Source organism: Brassica napus, chromosome C5 (genome assembly GCF_020379485.1).
Source record: "Brassica napus cultivar Da-Ae chromosome C5, Da-Ae, whole genome shotgun sequence".
NCBI lineage: Eukaryota > Viridiplantae > Streptophyta > Magnoliopsida > Brassicales > Brassicaceae > Brassica > Brassica napus.
In genome coordinates this window covers 50,312,158-50,330,901 of record NC_063448.1, presented here as the reverse complement: position 1 = coordinate 50,330,901, position 18,744 = coordinate 50,312,158, and the positions used below count along the sequence as shown (strand labels likewise).

At 34.7% G+C, this 18,744-nt stretch overlaps 3 protein-coding genes and 1 long non-coding RNA gene across 5 annotated transcripts; 1 reads left to right on the top strand and 3 right to left on the bottom strand.

The window, feature by feature from the left end:
• Positions 1 to 968: 968 nt before the first annotated feature.
• Positions 969 to 4,991, top strand: LOC106444546 (transcription repressor MYB5-like). Its single transcript, XM_013886004.3, has 2 exons — positions 969 to 1,964; positions 2,536 to 4,991. Exons 1-2 carry the CDS (start codon positions 1,648 to 1,650, stop codon positions 2,984 to 2,986), a joined length of 768 nt encoding a protein of 255 aa, XP_013741458.1. The 5' UTR covers positions 969 to 1,647; the 3' UTR covers positions 2,987 to 4,991.
• A 731-nt stretch (positions 4,992 to 5,722) lies between these two features.
• LOC106440601 (constitutive photomorphogenesis protein 10) lies at positions 5,723 to 7,178 on the bottom strand. The gene is made up of 4 exons (XM_013882311.3): positions 6,843 to 7,178; positions 6,689 to 6,762; positions 6,202 to 6,349; positions 5,723 to 6,080 (listed from the first exon to the last, which is right to left on the bottom strand). Exons 1-4 carry the CDS (start codon positions 7,072 to 7,074, stop codon positions 5,983 to 5,985), a joined length of 552 nt encoding a protein of 183 aa, XP_013737765.1. The 5' UTR covers positions 7,075 to 7,178; the 3' UTR covers positions 5,723 to 5,982.
• Positions 7,179 to 8,406: 1,228 nt separating this feature from the next.
• LOC106440602 (glucan endo-1,3-beta-glucosidase 4) lies at positions 8,407 to 11,082 on the bottom strand. Its single transcript, XM_013882312.3, has 5 exons — positions 10,769 to 11,082; positions 10,279 to 10,362; positions 8,945 to 10,201; positions 8,824 to 8,851; positions 8,407 to 8,748 (listed from the first exon to the last, which is right to left on the bottom strand). Exons 2-5 carry the CDS (start codon positions 10,346 to 10,348, stop codon positions 8,601 to 8,603), a joined length of 1,503 nt encoding a protein of 500 aa, XP_013737766.3. The 5' UTR covers positions 10,349 to 10,362; positions 10,769 to 11,082; the 3' UTR covers positions 8,407 to 8,600.
• Positions 11,083 to 11,764: 682 nt separating this feature from the next.
• Positions 11,765 to 13,813, bottom strand: LOC106444547. 2 transcript variants are annotated; one of them, XR_001288280.3, is made up of 3 exons: positions 13,189 to 13,757; positions 12,259 to 12,615; positions 11,765 to 12,148 (listed from the first exon to the last, which is right to left on the bottom strand). It is a non-coding gene; the product is annotated as an uncharacterized LOC106444547 (long non-coding RNA). The 2 variants fall into 2 exon arrangements; XR_007323614.1 differs by having other exon boundaries at positions 12,259 to 13,813.
• Positions 13,814 to 18,744: the final 4,931 nt, after the last annotated feature.

Below are 18,744 nucleotides of genomic sequence, written 5' to 3'. Positions count from 1 at the left end.
CCTTATCTGTTAAGACACTGAATGAAATTTTCATCGTTTTTTAAAAAAGTCGGTTCAAATATTAAAGGGAAATCGCTTCTTTCATTTAGTTTCTGTCATTGTTAATTAATTGCTTTAAAATTGAGGTGGTTAGTATTCATTAATGAACGTATTATCAACACGTTTTAACACTTTTCATAGTTTTTGATTTCCAAGTACAGTTAAGGAGGATATGCGGATGTTATAGCCCACTCAAATTATGGTTTTATAATAGTGTGATCTTGAATTTGACAAAAAAGTAATGTGATCTTTAAGATTTATTCTTGGGTTCACTCTAGGTTCACCAACCAATAAGATTTCATTATTTCAAATTCGATATCTTTTAAAAAAGGAAACAAAATATTGTCAAGTTATATTATACTTTTAAAATAAAAAGTTAAAAAAAAACAAGTTACATAAAAAAAATAAAAAAAAATCTTTTTAACGTCGTCAGCAAAACAGTAAACCCTAAATCCTAATCCCTAAACCCTAAATCATAAACCCTAAACCCTTGGGTAAACCCTAAACTTTTGGGTAAACTCTAAACCTTTGGGTAAACCCTAAACCCTTGGATAAATCGTAAACTCTAAATAAAAATACTAAACCCTAAAACTCTAAACCCTAAACCCTAAAACTCTAAACCCTAAATCCTTGAGTGTTTTAGTGTTTAGTGATTTTGATTTAGAGTTTAATTAAAATTTATCCTAGAGTTTAGGGTTTACCCAATGAATTAGGGTTTAGGATTTATGGTTTTGGGATTAGGATTTAGGGTTTAATGTTTTGCTGACGACATTAATTTTTTTTTTTTTTTGTAATTACTACTATTTTTTATTTATTTCTTTTTACATATTAGTTTTAAAAAGATAATATAATTTGACAATATTTTGTTTCCTTTTTTAAAAGATATCAAATATGAAATAACACAATTCTATTGGTCGGTGAACGTAGAGGTTCACCCTAGGGGTAACCCAAGAATAAGTCGATCTTTAATACTACAAAAGTAAGAGTAATTAAGAAAGCATCTAACCCGCCTATGTCACACGGTGGTTTGAAACGCAATTTCGTTTTTATTTCCAGTTTTGTTGGAAATGTATGAGGACCAAAACGTGTTCAACCATGACGTATGAACTATTTGGTCACTTGAACTTCGATTTGGATGTTTGTGGAATTGTGGATTTACAGACTATTAAAACTGCTGTAAATTATGTTTCTCATTAGCTTGAATGGGAAGGCTTATAAATATACTGTCAATAATAGTGACTAACATATGTCTTCACCTCTATACATGTGACAGCTAACTAATATGTACGTGTTGTTACAGATTACTCATTTTGCTAAAGGGTTATATGCTTTGGCGAAACCATTATGCATACTTGCGTAGTAGTACTCACTCTAAAAGATGAAAGAAAAAAAAAGTATACAAAAGTAAATTGAGTCTACAAACGCGTAATCACCAAACACCAAGACTAGAGAGTGAGCCAAAAAAAAAATAGGTAGCCTCATTGGCAACATCATAAGACTTAATAACGAAGAGAGAGAGGGAGAGAGAGTATATTGAGAAAAAGCTAAGCAATTGAGGAACTCAGAGAGATCACCAAACCCTAGCTAAAAGAGAGATAGAGAAGTACTATGTTGAAGACGGTGGACATGACGTCATCTAGCGGGAAGAGATCGGTAGCTAAGAAAATGACGACACCGTGTTGCACGAAGATGGGGATGAAGAGAGGACCATGGACGGTGGAAGAGGACAAGATTCTTGTGAGCTTCATCGAGAAAGAAGGCGAAGGAAGGTGGAGATCGCTTCCTAAAAGAGCTGGCTTGCTCCGATGTGGAAAAAGCTGCCGTCTACGGTGGATGAATTATCTCCGGCCGTCTGTAAAACGCGGTGGTATCGCTCCCGACGAGGAAGATCTCATCCTCCGCCTTCATCGCCTCATTGGTAACAAGTGCGAACATATATATATATATATATATATATATGTTTTATACTATAGTTATTCAGATTACCTACAAAAGTTAATTAAGTTATTCGTATTTTAATTACATGACATAAACGATTATAGTTTATATGTATATGTTCGTGTGTGTTTAGGCATAAACTAGTGATGTTTTTTTGTTAACTAGGGTTTGATTTCTTCTACATAAACATTAATATTATTTCATTCTATTACATATTTTTGATCATTTTATCACTATAGGCATGTAGCGAGTCTTTGTTTTGTTTTGTTTTTTTTTTTTTGTGATAGACATAAACTTTGATTGTTGATTGAGTTTTTCAACAAAATAATAAAATCTCTTTTTCATATTCTTGTTACTGTATTTAATGGAAAGATAGTTCTAGCTAGTTTTTCTGGTTTTAGGGCGAATAGTTCTAGTGATTGAGTTGTTTATTTGTATGAAAAAATGTAACAAAAATGAGATATATATACGCTTGTTATATAGGATTAGCTAGTAAGCAATCATATCGTTGTGAGTTTATAGTCATGCTTATAACTTTTATATACTGTGTGTTATAAGGTGGTCATTGATCGCGGGGAGGATACCGGGAAGGACTGATAATGAGATCAAGAACTACTGGAACACTCATCTCCGTAAGAAACTCTTAAGCCAGGGCATTGATCCTCAAACCCACAAGCCTCTTGATGCAAGCTACACTCGTAAACCTATAGAAGAAGTTTCCGGTGGACAAAACCTTCTAGAGCCTAATTCTAATTCTCACACCGATGATACCACCGTTAGCAGCGGGAGTGGAGCTGGCAAGATCAGTGTCAGCGTATTTGGTGATGAGGACTTTGGTTTCTGTTACGATGACAAGTTCTCTTCGTTTCTGAACTCGGTTATCAATGATGATCCTTTTGATAGTAATATTCCAATATTATCCCAGCCGTTGCAGACGCATGATTTTATCGGTGAGATTGTTGGAACCTCGTCGAGCTTAGGACATGACCAGAGACCAGAAGATATATAGTTTGATGAATCGTGATGTCATTTATATATATATCATGCTTCGATGAGAAGTATGCTCATGTTATTTCAGAGGTTGGTATATATATGTGCTAAGTTGTGTAATTGTGGTTTCTGTGTGATTACAATATACCTCATATATGTGTAACTGATAACATAATCCATTGCGTAAATATATGTGGATAAAGTTAAAAAAAAAATATATGTGTGGATATTAATCTCTTGTTTCTCGCAGATCATGATATTTTCATGCCTAATGCATGCTAATAATTAATTTAGTTATAAAGCTTTCATAAGGTCCTTACAAACAGTCTTATTAATTAGTCTACATATATATTACATATCATCGTCTTTGTGAGTAGTGTAATATTGTAGTGGAAGTGAAATAAAATTCGTGTTTAATTCTTAACTAAACACAGGTTACAAAATGTCTTACATTATAGACGCGATCTTTTTTTATTTGTTTAATTTCCATCAAGCAATTGCAGTCCATCTGTAATGTATATAAAAAGCTACTAGCCCCCACTATTCGGGAAACTTTTACATACTAATGGAAAAAATTCCATTTCCGTGTGTAATGCTAAATTATAATCAAAACTCAAAACCTTCTCAAGTATTTCTCTTAATCCTGTTTATCAAGCATTATCACATGTACGTACAAACATGTATAGATTAATCAGTATATATGGGCTGTATAATAAGTTGAATACTCAAAGTTTCTTAAGTACTGATCCTAGCTTCACATATATCTTCCTTTATGTATATAGAACAGTGTCTATTAACGATTATATAATATTTCCTTACTATAACTTTATAATGTATATGCATGCGTTTCATTATGCAGTTACAGATCCACCGTTTAACAGTCTTATGCTTACTTACTTTATCATAATCGCTGGTGATTGACATGTGTGTGTTCTCCCGTTATAATCCCGTTAAATCGAAAAGAACACCACGTTGGTTTCACACTAAGCTCCAAATTAACGCTACGCAAAAACTCCAAGGAAACAAACGTTGTTAATTACAGCAAAGAAGGGGCCGATTGATCAGTGTACTCGGGCCGGCTCAATGGTGTCATGGCTCTGAGTAAAAAAAAAATTAATTTCTAAATTATTATTTTTCTTTAAAAAATCTGATAGATATATGATTTTTTTTTCAAAATACAAGTATTTTTAAAAGTAAATCTATGAAAATAAAAAAAATACTTTCATATAAAAAAATGGGTTTCATATTTTTAATATTAAAATATACTTGAATTTTTTAAAAAAAATCAAACTCTTATCTATTAAGAAATAGGAAGACAACAGATTGGGTCCGAGACGATCGCACCGCTCGCCTCCTATCCAAGCCGGCCCCGAGTGCGGTTAGATCAACCAAATAAGTTCTCAAAATGAGGTTATTAACATCAAAATATCATTATTATAGTATATTGTAAATTAATAATAAATTTTAATTAAAAATAATTAATTAGACTAATTGAATACTCTCTTAGAGTCTCTTAAAAGTTCTAATAGGAGAACTTTACCTTCACTAATAATTTTGCTAAAAAAAAAAGAACAAGCTTACGGACGTTGACTTAAAAAAAAAAAGAATAATGCCGATATAATTAATCGTTTCAAATAAGAGCCGTTAGATTGATAGACGTTTACAGACGTTGACTTTAAACGAACATCTTTGCATGCGATTATTCTGCTCCGACCTAACCTTCTCTTTGACCCTTCGGTTCACATCACATTCACAGCAGCAAAATTAAATAAATGTATAACTGAAATTCTTTGGCACAACCATATATAGACATAAAATAAAATGATCGTTCTTATGGAATATAACTCAGAATATGTATTTTAAGAAATTTTAATTTATAGTTAGATATCTCATTAATAAACTGCTGGATACTTGATAAGATTTATCGTTGTCCCAAGGTTAAAAGAAAAATCGTCAAGAAAGTGCAACTTTGTGATGTGACTAAAATAATCAAAAGAAACATCTTTTCAAAAAAAAAAAAACAATCAAAAGAAACAATATTCCAGCAAAGAAGAACATCGTAACCGATAAATAAATCGAGTATATAGACATGAAATACATACATAGAGATGCATATAACATACAACATACTCATCAACGTATATATATATATAGGTACACATCCAACACACGCAATTATATACGCCAATAACCAAAATAATGAACAAAGTGGATGAAGAGGTTGATAAAAAAAAATGGACGAAGAATGAAGCTTACCGATATGAACTGGAAACAGTCGCAAAAACTCAAACACACATGCTACACTTTTCTGAACATTGCTGTTCAATGTCTTTCGTTGTTTTTGTTTTGGTTAAAAACATTTTTAATGCTCTCTCTCTCTCTCTCAAATATATTATATATATCGATGGATATGTTGAAGATTTGTAATAACTATGTAAAGCTGAATTGACTGGTAGATTTGGTCTCTTGTTTGTGTTTCCAACGGAAAGCATTGGTCTAATTATTTGGTGATAAAGCAATCATAAAGGAGTGTTACAAAAAAAAAAAAAAAAAAGCAATCATAAAGGTTATAGAAACCTGTTAGGTAGCAACTAATAATCTTCATCAGTTTAATCACCTCATCTGTAAATGTTTCTCTTTATATCTTTGAAGTTATCGCCATCGTAGAAGATAGATTGTCTCTTTCAGGTCTTTCTTTTTCTTGTTTAAAAAGAAAAATCTCTCTTTTTTTTCCTATTAATAGAAACATTACAACAGTTAAATTCAAACCATATATAGTCTTTGGTTCTCAAAGAAAAAGTTTTGACACAAGATTGGAATTGGAGCTATTGATGAGAATAGGTCCTACACTCTCGTATGGTTTGCCTATTCTCAGAGCAAACAATATTTCTTGGTCATCTAACACTGTTGTTCCACTTTGGTGGATGCATTGATTGATCATTCATCAAATAAAGGTGTACGTACAATAATATCTCTCTGTTTTCTTTTCTCCTATTAAAAGATTCCAAACTTTGTTCACTTGGCAAATCGCAATGTCCATTCTTTAGCTACCTCCTCGTGCTTTTCTCTATCCGACAAGTAGAGCCGTGCGATCACCGGTAAAGCTGGATTGACTGGTACCGAAAGAACAAAGAATTAAAGACTGTTAGGTAGAGAAAGGAAAAAGGAACTTTCATTAGGTAGATCTGACCTGAGTTAACCAATTGAGTAGAGTAGAGTAGAGTAGAGACTTACATGGCTCAGGTTTTAAGAAGATGGTTCTGATGGCTTGCAAGACTTTAGTGATTGTAAGAGCCGGACTCCAACTGTCTCTTAGAATCTCCACACTTAAGTTCCCCGCAGTGTCGACATTGCAATGGTAGATCCGAGTCTTGAACACCACCTGCAAATCATCAACCCACTTAACCAAAAGACCAAAAACGAAAACGAAGTCCCTCAAGACTTAAAACCATAACCACAAAAGGTCAAGACTTTGCTACAAAATGTAACAATAAGACTTTGATGCAAGAGAGAAAACTACTTTAAATGCCAACATATATCGAAACTCTAGACGACTTCTGCTTCAAAAATGATATTACAGTCTAAAGACATCATCTTCAACTCTAATCAAACTTCTAAACCATAACTCAATACCAATTAAACCAATAAAGCTCCCAACTTTTCGATAAAGTTAGCTACTTTCACGAACAATCTAAACAGAGAGAATCAAAAGCTCTCATACCTTTGGTGGTTTAAAAGGATAATCAGACGGAAAAATCATATCCAGAAAAAAGATCCCTCCTTCATAAGGAGTCCCTGCAGATAAGCTCGAATCAATAATCACAACAAGTTCAATCGTATCTTCTTGAGAAGAGAGAGAGAATCAACGAACTGACCCGAGGGACCAATGATGGTGGCGATCCAATGGTAGAGATTATCTCCTTTGGGTCCAGCTGAGCATTCGGGAGGCGGATCCACGTTAAGCTCAGCCATCTCTCTCTGTATCCTCTTCCCGGACGCGGAAACCGATGTCTTCGCTACCCAAGACGACGCCGTTCCTGAGTATCCGGCGTACATCGCCGTCGGTAACGGCTTAAATCTCCCGCTTCCGCCTGGTGTCGTCATCATCTCTTGTCGTCCCTACTCCTCCTCTGCTTATCCAATCCATTTACTTCTTCACCGTTTCGCTTCCAACTCCATTCGAGAGAATAATGTCTGAAACGCAGCGTTTCGGTCTGATTGGTTTAAAACGAATAAAGTAATAATCGCTGACGTGGCGAGTAACCAAGTGAAGAGTAGTCAATAATTTTATTTTATTTTCGTCTGGGTAGTTAATAGTTATGTAATCATTTTGATAGCTAATTCTTATATATTAAAACAGAACTAACAATCAAAAACTTTGATTCATGTATGATTTTTTTAAAAATAGATTTAATGGACATATTCTTAGAAAGTTATGTTACATTTAATCTCTAATCTTATAATTTAAATTTTGAGTCTACTAGAAATTTTTATTGGGTTATCAATAATTGGATTTAAAGAATATATAATCCATTAGATTTTTAGATAATATAAATTAAATAGATATAATTTAATGTTGTAATACTATACCTCCATATGTTAAATATTTAAATATTTGCCAATGTTAACTTTTAAAATTATAAAGATTTTTTTTTAAAATAACAAAAATCATATTATCTAACAATGATTAATCTTTACTACCTTAAACCAATGAAACAAATTTTAAACTATATATTTTATTTTTAAAATTAAACAAAAATTTAAATGTTTAATTATTTACTCGATAATATAAATCTATAAAGCAAAAAGTTTAATTTTTAAAAAAATTTCAAAATTTGTGAAATGTTACAATATCTTTGAATATGAGAATATAAAACAATATGAATATGACAATAAAATAATATCTATATATATATAGTTACAATTTTAATAATGAAATAATAATCCGAAAATATATATATATATATATATATATATATATTGAAGAAGATACAAATACATGTGAAAGTTTAAAACAATCTATTCAATGAAAAAAATATACCGTAAACTTATTATGTTTTAAAAATTGATAGACACATATATTATAATATATACCAATTTAGAATTGAAAACATAATATTTATATAAAAATAATGAAAGCAAAAATCCGCGCGGTTGTGCGGATCGAGATCTAGTAATTTATTTAAACGTGATTATCAAATGTATTATTGTGTTTGGATTTATATATTTTTGCTAAAATTTTGTTCCTTTTAAAATCACATGAGTTAGGATCATGTATTATTAGTACCACGTGAATACTCAAATCATTTCGATGGGTAATTATTCAAAATCTATAGCTCTTGTAACACACTGACAAGAAACTTTATTCTCCAATATCAAATTAGTCGATCAAATTTTAGGAATAACGCTAGTTTTTTTTTTGCATGATTTTCATTAGACTACAAGACAAATAATTCACTTGATAATTAAATTTTAAATCACTCTAATTCGGAAGATTTTAGTTCAAAGACGAAGACAAAAAGAATGAGAACATATGATCTCTCACTAGCTACACTTAAACACTACACCAAACTAAAACAATCAACAGAGGTAACCAGAAATAACCAGACCCGCCGGTTACTACAACACTGAAGTTACAGTAGTAGTAGCGTGAGAGCTAACGTTGCCAAGAAGGGAAGATGGTAGATGGAAATGATAAGTGCGTTTGCGTTCCCTCCTACTTGACTTGCGGGTCCTAACGCAGTCGGAGGAAAGTTTCCTCCCGTTCCGTTTGCGTTTAAACTGAGATATAGATAGAACAAGATTTAGAAAAAAGATAAACTTATAAAAAGACATGATGAAGCTCAGATCGTTTACCTTCCAGTATAAGCACATGTTCTATAGCCTACAAAACACACGCAAGCGATCAAGCTTTGAGAATTACACAATGTAAACAACGCTTAAACATAACGATATAAAGAAATGGGAAAAAACTTACTAGGATCTCTAGGCGTAGTGATGGCAGTACCGTCAAAGTCACAAGTCCCACCAACACCCTTCATCTTCTGGTAATAATCATTATAAGCAAAAGAAGCATGACTCTTGATATCATTCGGTAGATAACACGCTTGTCCCGGCTGAATCGGACCGCAGTTAGCCCGGCCCTGTCCACAAGCCCAATTCAAACCGTCCTCCAACTTATCATCATCAGCATCAGTTTTCGCCACGCAGAACAACGTCGTCCCGTTCAAAGCCTCAGAGCCACCACCACCACCGCCGCTTAAGCCAAGAGGATAAACAGAAGTCCCGTTAGGATAAAACATCCCCCAGTTCTTCTCCGACTCCGGCCCGGACCGTTTGTCCTCATTGTAAAGCTCGTAGACGTACGTGTTTATCGGCGTATCCGGTCGGCTAGGAGGACCAGAGTTGTTCAACACGCGCTTGATCAAGTTACTATTAAACGTCTCCGCGTTACTTACAGTGGCAGCTGTTTCATCACTTCCACCTGAAGAAGGCCAGCCGGTTTCCGTAACGACGACGGGGATCTTAGAGAAGTTGAGAGCCACCATGGAGTAGTAAGCAGCGTCGACCATAGCGTCAAACATACTATCGTAATGCAAAAGCGTGTTTGGGTCAACGATCTGCTTAACCGGAGAGAGCCCCTTGAACAAAGCATAATCAAGCGGGAAAATGCCGTTAGCCGTCGTGTAGCCGTAGTAAGGATACGCGTTCAGCATGAAGAAGGAGCCGGTGTTGTCGAGAAACTGAAGAATCTGATGAACGGTCGTGTTCCAGGAAGGGCTGAAAGTGGAGGTGGACGGAGGAAAGGGTTTAGGCATTACGTCCATTGACATGGGTGTGGAGACTTTGACTTGGAAGTTGAGGTTCGTCGCCACGAGAGCCTTGTGGATGTTGTTGAGAGCGGATGCTAGGATGGGCGCCACGTGGGGGGATTGGGTGAGGACCTCGCTGCCGACGGCGATGGCTGTGATGTTGGTGGAAGGAACGTAGGCGGCGACGTTTTTGTTGATCCACGAGGCGGCTGAGGAAGGGAAGCGTCCTATTTTGAGGATCTCTTGGTTGGTCACGCCGACAGTGACTTGGATGGTGGTGTTGGCGAAGGCTTTGAGCATGTGGCTGTTGGCGTCGTAGAGACGGACGTGTGTGATTTGATGAGATTTGAGGAGGGAGACGATGTCTGAAGGTGAGGGCATGTTGGTGAGATCTGTTCCTATGTTTACGCCTATGAATGCAGCTGTATAAAGAAAATCATATTAGAACTTTGATGGAGAATGATATAAGTGATGCAAATGTGGTTTAAGGTGAAGTTACCGTTTGTAAATGCAAGAGCTGAGATTAGGAGCAAGATTGCTTCTAAAAACCATCTCGGAAGCAGCATCATCACACCTTTAAACACTGACAAGTTCAAAACTTGAGTCATATGCTAATTGATTGTAACTAGTCAAATATGGTAAGAACCCTAGAAATCAAGTAAGCAACTTTTTTAAGATACTAACACATGGATTCCGACAGAGGTGAAGTTAAATGGGGTCAAGAAATTTAATCAAACGCTCAGCCTAAACAGTGAACAAGAATAAACCTATGGAGCATTCGAAAAGCCACACTATTTTGTTTTGGGTTAAAAATCTTATCTTTACTTTTTTTTTTTTGTCGTTTGGTTCTTTCAGGAATGTTCTCTGGAAACAGGATTTGCAGAGAGAAGAAGAATGTAGAAGATTGAAGTGAAAGCTAGTTCGTACACAACAATGCGACAAATAATCAAATACCCAGATGCAAAATCAAGAAATGGCTAGTAAAGTACCTAGTTAGAGCTTCCCGGCTTCCAGATTTACTTGGAGAAGATTCAGATCACAGACAAAGAAAGAAGAAGAAAAAAGAGGGTCGAGGTTTTGCTATTCAGACAGAACAGGGTAAAAGCAAAGTTCAGAGATTTGTGCTAGTGTTGTGAACCCAGCGAAGAGAGAAAAAAGGTAAAGACTTTTTCTTTTCTTTCGGCGAAAATAATTTTCGAAATTAGAGGAAAGAGGAAAAATAAAAGAGAGATTCACTAATTCAGTGCTCAAAGTGTTAACTTGGTTTTTATGTTAACTTTAGTGCGTGGGAAACCAGAGAGGTGTGTATGTGGACTGTGTATGGAAGGTGAGGCTTCGAAATTCAAAGAGCGAACTAAATAAATAAACTAGCACTAAAAAACTATTAGTTGATTAAATAATTATACGTCTAATAATTATACAATCTTTGGTACAATATACAATCTTTATTCTTCACACCACCAATACATACGGCTAATAAAAAAATTTAAAGATCATGTACAAACAAGAAAAGAAAGACTTTGGGTAGCTGCAGACAACAGTTTCCACGCTCTTCTCATGTTCTATTCGGTTCCCCTTTCTTTTTTCTATTCTTAATTTAAAATGTATAGATTTGAATCAAAAGAAAAATCCATGTCATGTTAGCCTAATTTCATGTGCGTGCATGACTTCCAAATGTTTCATAGTTAAAGAGACTTTCCAAAATGTGTTTAATTCAGTGATTTCTTTTCATCATTAGGAGTTTTTAAAATCATAAATCGTTATTTTCACATTTTTCCATATCACAGATACATTATCGACAACATCGCCAAGTATTAAAGATTCAAGGTACATGTGCAATGGGGAGAGCTGAATTTTTTCTTAAGAATACAGAAACCAAGAACTTTGTCGGATCAAGAAACGCGTCCAACAGCACACTCACAAGTCATCCAGACAGCTTGAGGGGAAATAAGTGTATAATTTGATGCTTCAAAATAGCTGTAAAGTGCAAAAAGGCCTATTCAATACCAATGGATGCAATACGTCAAAAAGATCCCACATTTCCTAGTAGGACCATTTTCTTTCACCATAACAACAACAAGGCTAGATGAGATCTCTAAAGAGATAAGATGACAAAAAGGCACATGCAACCTCATTGTCATGTCTTTTAAGTTCATTCATTAATCAAAACGTAAAACATAAACACAGATAAAGATCTCCACGAGGCTTAATCTCCTGCTCTGCCTAGCAACCGCCAACCGGGCTCCTGGCTTGTTCAGGCGTGTAGCTCCTGTTTCTTCCTGGGCTCACGCTTACACTTCTTGGGCTACGGCTCGTCACCCTCCCATGACTTCCACTTGAGCAATTTTTCGTTGGTGAGCGAGACAGACCTGTGATAAAACAGAATTAAATAGAATACCAATGGCTTTTATGATCGATCAGAGAACTGTAATAACATCTGAAAGTAAGATATTCAGACAGGAATGCAGAGCTAGTCTACCTAGATTGATGTCTTTAAAGGGGGAGGAGAATTATAGTCACGGCTACGTGATCGAGTCCTACCACCACGACGAGGGGGAGGTGAACGTCTTCTCTGTCATGGAACCTGTCGCTTCTGCATATATTTAAATTATACAAGTTGAGATCACGACCAAGAAGAAGATAGCCTTCCATGTGATGTTTTGCCTCTGCAGCATCAGCAGGATCCACATACTGAATGAAGATGACTTCTCCAAGACTTGATACATCTTCAAAACTTGAATTCAAAACTCAACTTCCTTCCAACATTCACTACCATATAGAACATCTTCCAAACAACTCTAATTACTTCATAGGTCCCTTCAATTCTCTATATTCACTGTTAAAACTTCAACAACTTCAATAAACACGTTTTGAATGTGATCGAACATGGAACATATCACTATATTTCCCCCTAAAATAACTAGAAGAGTATGAAGTTTTTAGGTGTACTATACTTACTAAGGCTGAATTTTCAAGTTACAGCATCAAGACATTTTTGGAAATGAAAGAATTCATGAGCCGCAGATGTGAAGATTTAGGAATGGCAACGAAGAAATAAACTAACTGAAGACAAACAAGATTCACCAAAAGTGGTTTACGAAGCAAAAAGAAAACGATAAGATAGAGAGTCACGATCTAAGTGAAGTTCACACATGCGCTATTTGGAAACTGTACATCGATCCTACACTGCCACTTGTATTCCGCCACAAACAATTATCCACCGAGCCCACCAACATATATGTCGCACTGATAATGATGAGTTATATACATCAACTTTTTTTTTAATAGCCTAAGTATGGAACACATGGAAGCATGAAGCTAACAAGGCCACCAAAGCATTGCAAAGATATGGTCCAATCCAAATAATCTAAGTATCAATGAGAAGGGAATAATGAAAATAAGAAAATACCTGCAATCATGGCGAAGGTTGCGAACCAAAAGAAACAAAAATTTCCGATGATCTACTACGTGTTCGGGTCGCTAATCGACGAAAAAGATAGATGAAGAATGAGAGCATCTAGTAAGCTTATTACCACAGCTCGGGAAAGTGTTGTTGAAAGAAGGAAGGACGGCGAAGAGAGAGATAGCAGGAACCTATCACCATTATCCTACCGACCCTGAATAGGTCCCTTATTATTATTTTGGTTGTAAATGAATTGTTGGGTAAATACTTCTGTTATTATTAGTGTCAATCAGAAGGTCCATATATATATATAAGGTATTAGACCATTATAATGTTATGTTTATCCTAACAAGGATAAGGATAAACACTATGTTACAGATATACATGGAATATATACTAGATAAACACATAGTCTTTGGTTGTCTTTATCATGTCCCGGATTGGACCTGCAATACGGGCTGGTCCATGGTCGATCATCATTTGGTTTATAACACTCCCTCTTGATCGACACATCCGGTACAGGTTCGTTGCATGCTTAATGTTGCCTCATTAAAACCTCTCCTGAAAAACCCCAAAACCAATATGACAAAATGGAAAACCAAGGACAGGAAAAAGAGTACAACACATGAACTCCCCCAGATGAATGCATCACTGTAGTAGACGCATTCCCATCTGGTATCCGAGTCTTTTTGAACGTTGAAGTTGCCTATGACTTGGTGAAGATGATCAGCTGGATTCTCCTTGAATGAACTTGTAAGTCTTGGATGAACTGATGGTACTTCAAACGGTGCTCGGATGGACTTTATAATCTGCAATAAAACTTTAATTGCAGGTCCTTTTTCATGTCCCACGGATTCTTTTTGGTTATATGGCTTTCCCAAAACGTGGACATTCAATATATATTGAGTCATAGACCCAGAACACATACGAACAACTTTACTTCATATCTTTTGTTCATTCGGACTTATATCTCTTCGTATGTGCCAATGGCTTTATCCATTGTAACCAATCATTCTTTATTTTCTTTTGTCGATCCATGTTGAGCTATAGACCTTGTCTATATTCGTTCATAATCATGAGTGTCTAAGGTCATACCATCAATAATTATTTGCTGCAATGAAACTCATCACACAATGAATTCGCAGTCATACACTCATGTCCTTTGTACATGGTTATCGATCTTTTCTTGCTTTAGCAATGCTTATAATCATTAAGCCACGACCAGACATCCTTCTGGTCACTATCCTGGTTTATGGTTCTCACTTAGGCGTGCTGACACACACACACACACGGCTATGATTTTTCTACAGACTTTCCATATGTAAAACATAGCCTGTTTAATCAATCGATAACTTGTATCATTGAACCTTTGAACCATTAAACTTTTTTCTCTCAGTTGGTCTTTATTATGATCACAAGGAATTATAATATTTTCTGTATGGACTGACTGTACTAAGTAAATACTTAGTCTTTCATATTACTTACAGCTGCTGTATATTACAATCCATAAACAACTTAGGAACAAAGCTTGTTCTATGAGAATTTCTTTCTCATATTTCTATGGTACGTTGATACCTTTATCCAGTGATCCATTTGCTGCTTACTACACCATTATTTCTTTAGTAAATATCCAGACAAAATTAAACTTGATTTTCTGTAGTAGCATCCACCATATAGGAGCATATCTCTTTATAAATTGTTTCTTGGTCCTTGTGAGTATCCTTGTGTAATCAAGCTATACTTGAACGTTATTTAGAAGGAACATGGACACACTATACCATGTGGTCATGTCCTTTAATCTCACGAAATTTCTTATCTCACAAGATCCATTCACTGGTTTCTTTCTTAGATGGCTTTTCTGTATGTACATGGTTACTACGCCCATCTGTCTTATAATTACTTTGAATTCTTTGAACACCCCACGTCCCTATATAGGTTTTATGAGTACTCTATGTGGGTTCATGATCCTCAGGTTATATCCTTCAAATCCCAAGTACTACAATCTTTTATGAGCTCTTATGTATGTAAATACATCTTTGGTGTTAACACTCTTTATCTTTAGTTTCATACTGTTCCAGACATGATCTAATTAGATTTTGAGATCTTATTATCCAAGACCTTTATACCTTGCAGTTTGGCGTCCCAAACTACATGGTCTGGTACCTTAGATGTGTGGTTGCGCAACCTTATTTCTCTGTCTGAACTGGTTTCTCTTATGAACTCGGATTTGTACGATTCTGAGCACCTTTCATTACTTTCCGAGGTTCCTTATTATTTGGAACTTATTTGTCTATCTCTAATAGACATTGTAGCAACTTGATTGTGTCTCTTAGACATCAAATTCGTGGTGCTTAAGCTGGTATGACATAGTCATTTTTTCTTTTCGGGTCAGTGTGTCTGGCATATATTTCTGCTAGCTTTTATATCTTTTGATCATATTCTTTTAGAACGTCTAGATCATAATCTTTGGTCTGAGGATCTTGCCAAGACAACTATGGTTGATACCATTATATTTCTCTTTTACTCTTTACTCTTTATCAGCCTGATAACTTTCTCCTTTCAAAGTTGGATAATCAGATTACTATCTTTTGTAATCTGTGTTCTTGGCCACTTGATTAAATCATCCATGTTTGGCACAAGATACATTATAGTTTCGTGGAGGAAGTCTTATTTATCTAATATATATTCTCAATCCTCATCTGAGGTTCCATCTTAAATGGCACACATATATGTGGTGGAATATTCGTATTTTCTTAAGATGGTTTGTGTATATGTCTGGTTTATGACCCTTAATCATTCAGAGGTGGGAATGTCTATGCTTACATGTATGGCCTGATGTAAATCAATATTTATATACATAATGTCCTTAAGCTTTAGGCTGGACGTGGGTGATGTACCATTAGTGAGAGCTTTAAAGCTTTCCAGCCGTGTATATTATGGTTGTAAACCATGGAATCCGAATTTATGATATGATCATGGACTGTGGGTTTTAGTCCTCTCTCCCCCTCATGAACATACTCATAATTTCGTAGTGCTTAGGACAGTGGAGCCTTAATTATTTTAGTGATTTTCCCTTTTGTGTACTTATAACACATTGTGAGATTTTATGGGATCACTTTTGTGCCTTAATTAATTTTTCATCATGTTTTGGATCAAGATGGCTAATCTGGTCATGTCATAAGTGTTTATTTCGTGGTGAACCATACTGGTTACCATGGCTTTATGCCTCTTTCATACTGATCCTTAGCATAGAATAAATCAGTAGAAAATATGAGTATAGACATTCATAATGCTTTTAGGCGATTTTTCAAAAATCTGAAAGGAATCGTATTTTCTTTGCTCACTGGTTCAATGTAGAAAACATTGAATTTTTTTTTTCTTTATAACTCAATGGGTCTGAATAATGTCGTGTCTTTTGCCATTGTCAGTACCAATTAATTGATTTCAAGTGATTGTAGGAAGGTAAAGTTGAACCTATACAATCAAGATGAAGTTAAATCTATGCGAAAAATCAATCTATCAGTGAACTGACTCATTAGTCTACACCCAACAATTGATTTTATGTGATTGCAGGAAGGTAAAGTTAAACCTATACAATCAAGGTAAAGTTAAACCATGCATGAAATCAACTATCAGTGGACTGATTATCCTTTTATTAAGGTTTTATTTGTTATTTAATCAAGAATCATCAAGCAAGACCAAGCAAGATAATATATAAAAACAAAATCGTTTTTATTATTTCAATAACATAAATGAATAACAAATAAATCAAATCAGATATGAAAACATAAAATCAGAATGTCGGAAAATTATTCAATGTATAATCCGACCTCATGGTCCATGAGTGTCCACTCGGAATCCTCCTCAGATCTCTTCTTATCAAATGTGGCTTTATTAGCTTCAGGGATTTTCATCTCACTGTCTAGTACTTCATAATATATCTCCATGATGTCATTAAACCGTCTGATGTTATCCATCTTTTTCTGCTTCTTTTGCTCAATGTCTAATAAATATGAGAACATGTCATAATAGGTGGTGAAACCTTTGGCCTGATGTGATAACAACACTTCCTCTGAATGGAATGTGTCACGAGTTTTGTTTAACAAATCCTCGTTTGTTACCAATTCACCACATAGTCTAAGACTATAGGTGATTCTCATAAGATCAGAGTGATAATTGTCCACGGATTCATAATCCTGGAACCTTAGAGCTTCCCATTTTTTCTTGGATTCGTGCAACAATGGCTCACAGAATCTAGAATTCAAAAATGACCAGAGATTATGAGGATCATTAACATATCCAAACTCGTCTCTTAGGTCCTCACAGAGATGGTGTCGCATAATCATTATGGCTCTGTGTCTTTCACACGCAAGGGTGTCATTGCCATACTTGATGCACTTCCCAAGTCCTCTAGACTTCAAGACGGCTGAAGTGTTTATAGCCCAATCAAGATAATTATCTCCAGAAAGATCAAGGGCTTTGTAATCTGAGGGTATGAAACTCGACATCTGAAATCATTATTCAAAACAGGTCTTGATCAAGTAATCTTTTTGAAATTTTTCATGCTTCATATCAATGCCACACACGGACCAAAAGAAATTTTTTTCTAAATGATGCATTTTCTTAAAACCATACGGTTTAAGTGTGGATCAATGTATTTTTCAGATTTAAGGTCCTCTTATTTCAAACACAAGGTTTCAAGGCCTTTAGGGATATCAGGAAAATGTTCCATATTTTCTTCATCCCATTGGATCGGATCATTTAGTATAATGATTTTTTTTTTCAGTTCAGATCAGATTTCTTAAAAACTATGAATGATCTATATCCGTAACAGTCGAGATTTCATGTTCAGTATGCAATATTAGTATGCAAACAATATGCAATCAAACAAACCAATTCAATCATGAAATCAGGTTAGGGTTTTCGAAAAATATACCATATATTTATTATCATTATTATTATTTTTTTTCGAAAAATAATCAAATCAGAAATTATTGTGACTTAAAAAAAAAAAATCAGGAAGATTTGATTTATTCAAGCAATTTATTATATACTTTTTGATTTAAAAATAAATATATTTTCTCAGATATATCTCTGATATTTCGATTTTAAATATTGGAAAAAAAATATTTTTTTTTTCAATCCTAATCAAGTTCTAGTCGTTATCAATCATCAGGAAAACAAATTTCTCAGACAAGAACAGGAGGTAAAACCTCGGATTAATTTATGAAACCATGATTAGATTTTCAAAAAAAAATATGTAACATGCAGTCCTTAACAGTTCTAGTTGATTCAGATCAGATAAGAACATTAAACATGACAATAATGATAAGTTTAAGCAAGTAACAGTCGGTTTCTTTCAACATATAGCAGTCAGATTTTTTAAAAAAATTGTTTAACTTTCAATCCTAAACAGTTCTATTGTGAAACTATCATCAGGAAAAGTTTTAAACAATTTTAAAATCAGTTTCAGATTAAGAACATGTTCAAAACAAGTTCAGGTTCGAGATTTTAAAGAGTTTATGGTTTATGGTTTTATTTTATTTGCAGAGACATGTTGCT

Coding starts and splice junctions, on each gene's coding strand:
- LOC106444546 (XM_013886004.3), top strand. CDS start 1,648: ATGTTGAAGACGGTGGACATGACGTCATCTAGCGGGAAGAGATCGGTA. Junction 1,965..2,535: donor CATCGCCTCATTGGTAACAA/GTGCGAACATAT, acceptor GTGTGTTATAAG/GTGGTCATTGATCGCGGGGA.
- LOC106440602 (XM_013882312.3), bottom strand. CDS start 10,348: ATGATGCTGCTTCCGAGATGGTTTTTAGAAGCAATCTTGCTCCTAATC. Junction 8,852..8,944: donor CACTACGCCTAGAGATCCTA/GTAAGTTTTTTC, acceptor TGTGTTTTGTAG/GCTATAGAACATGTGCTTAT. Junction 8,749..8,823: donor ACATGTGCTTATACTGGAAG/GTAAACGATCTG, acceptor TCTATATCTCAG/TTTAAACGCAAACGGAACGG.
- LOC106440601 (XM_013882311.3), bottom strand. CDS start 7,074: ATGATGACGACACCAGGCGGAAGCGGGAGATTTAAGCCGTTACCGACG. Junction 6,763..6,842: donor CACCATCATTGGTCCCTCGG/GTCAGTTCGTTG, acceptor GCTTATCTGCAG/GGACTCCTTATGAAGGAGGG. Junction 6,350..6,688: donor ATCCTTTTAAACCACCAAAG/GTATGAGAGCTT, acceptor GATGATTTGCAG/GTGGTGTTCAAGACTCGGAT.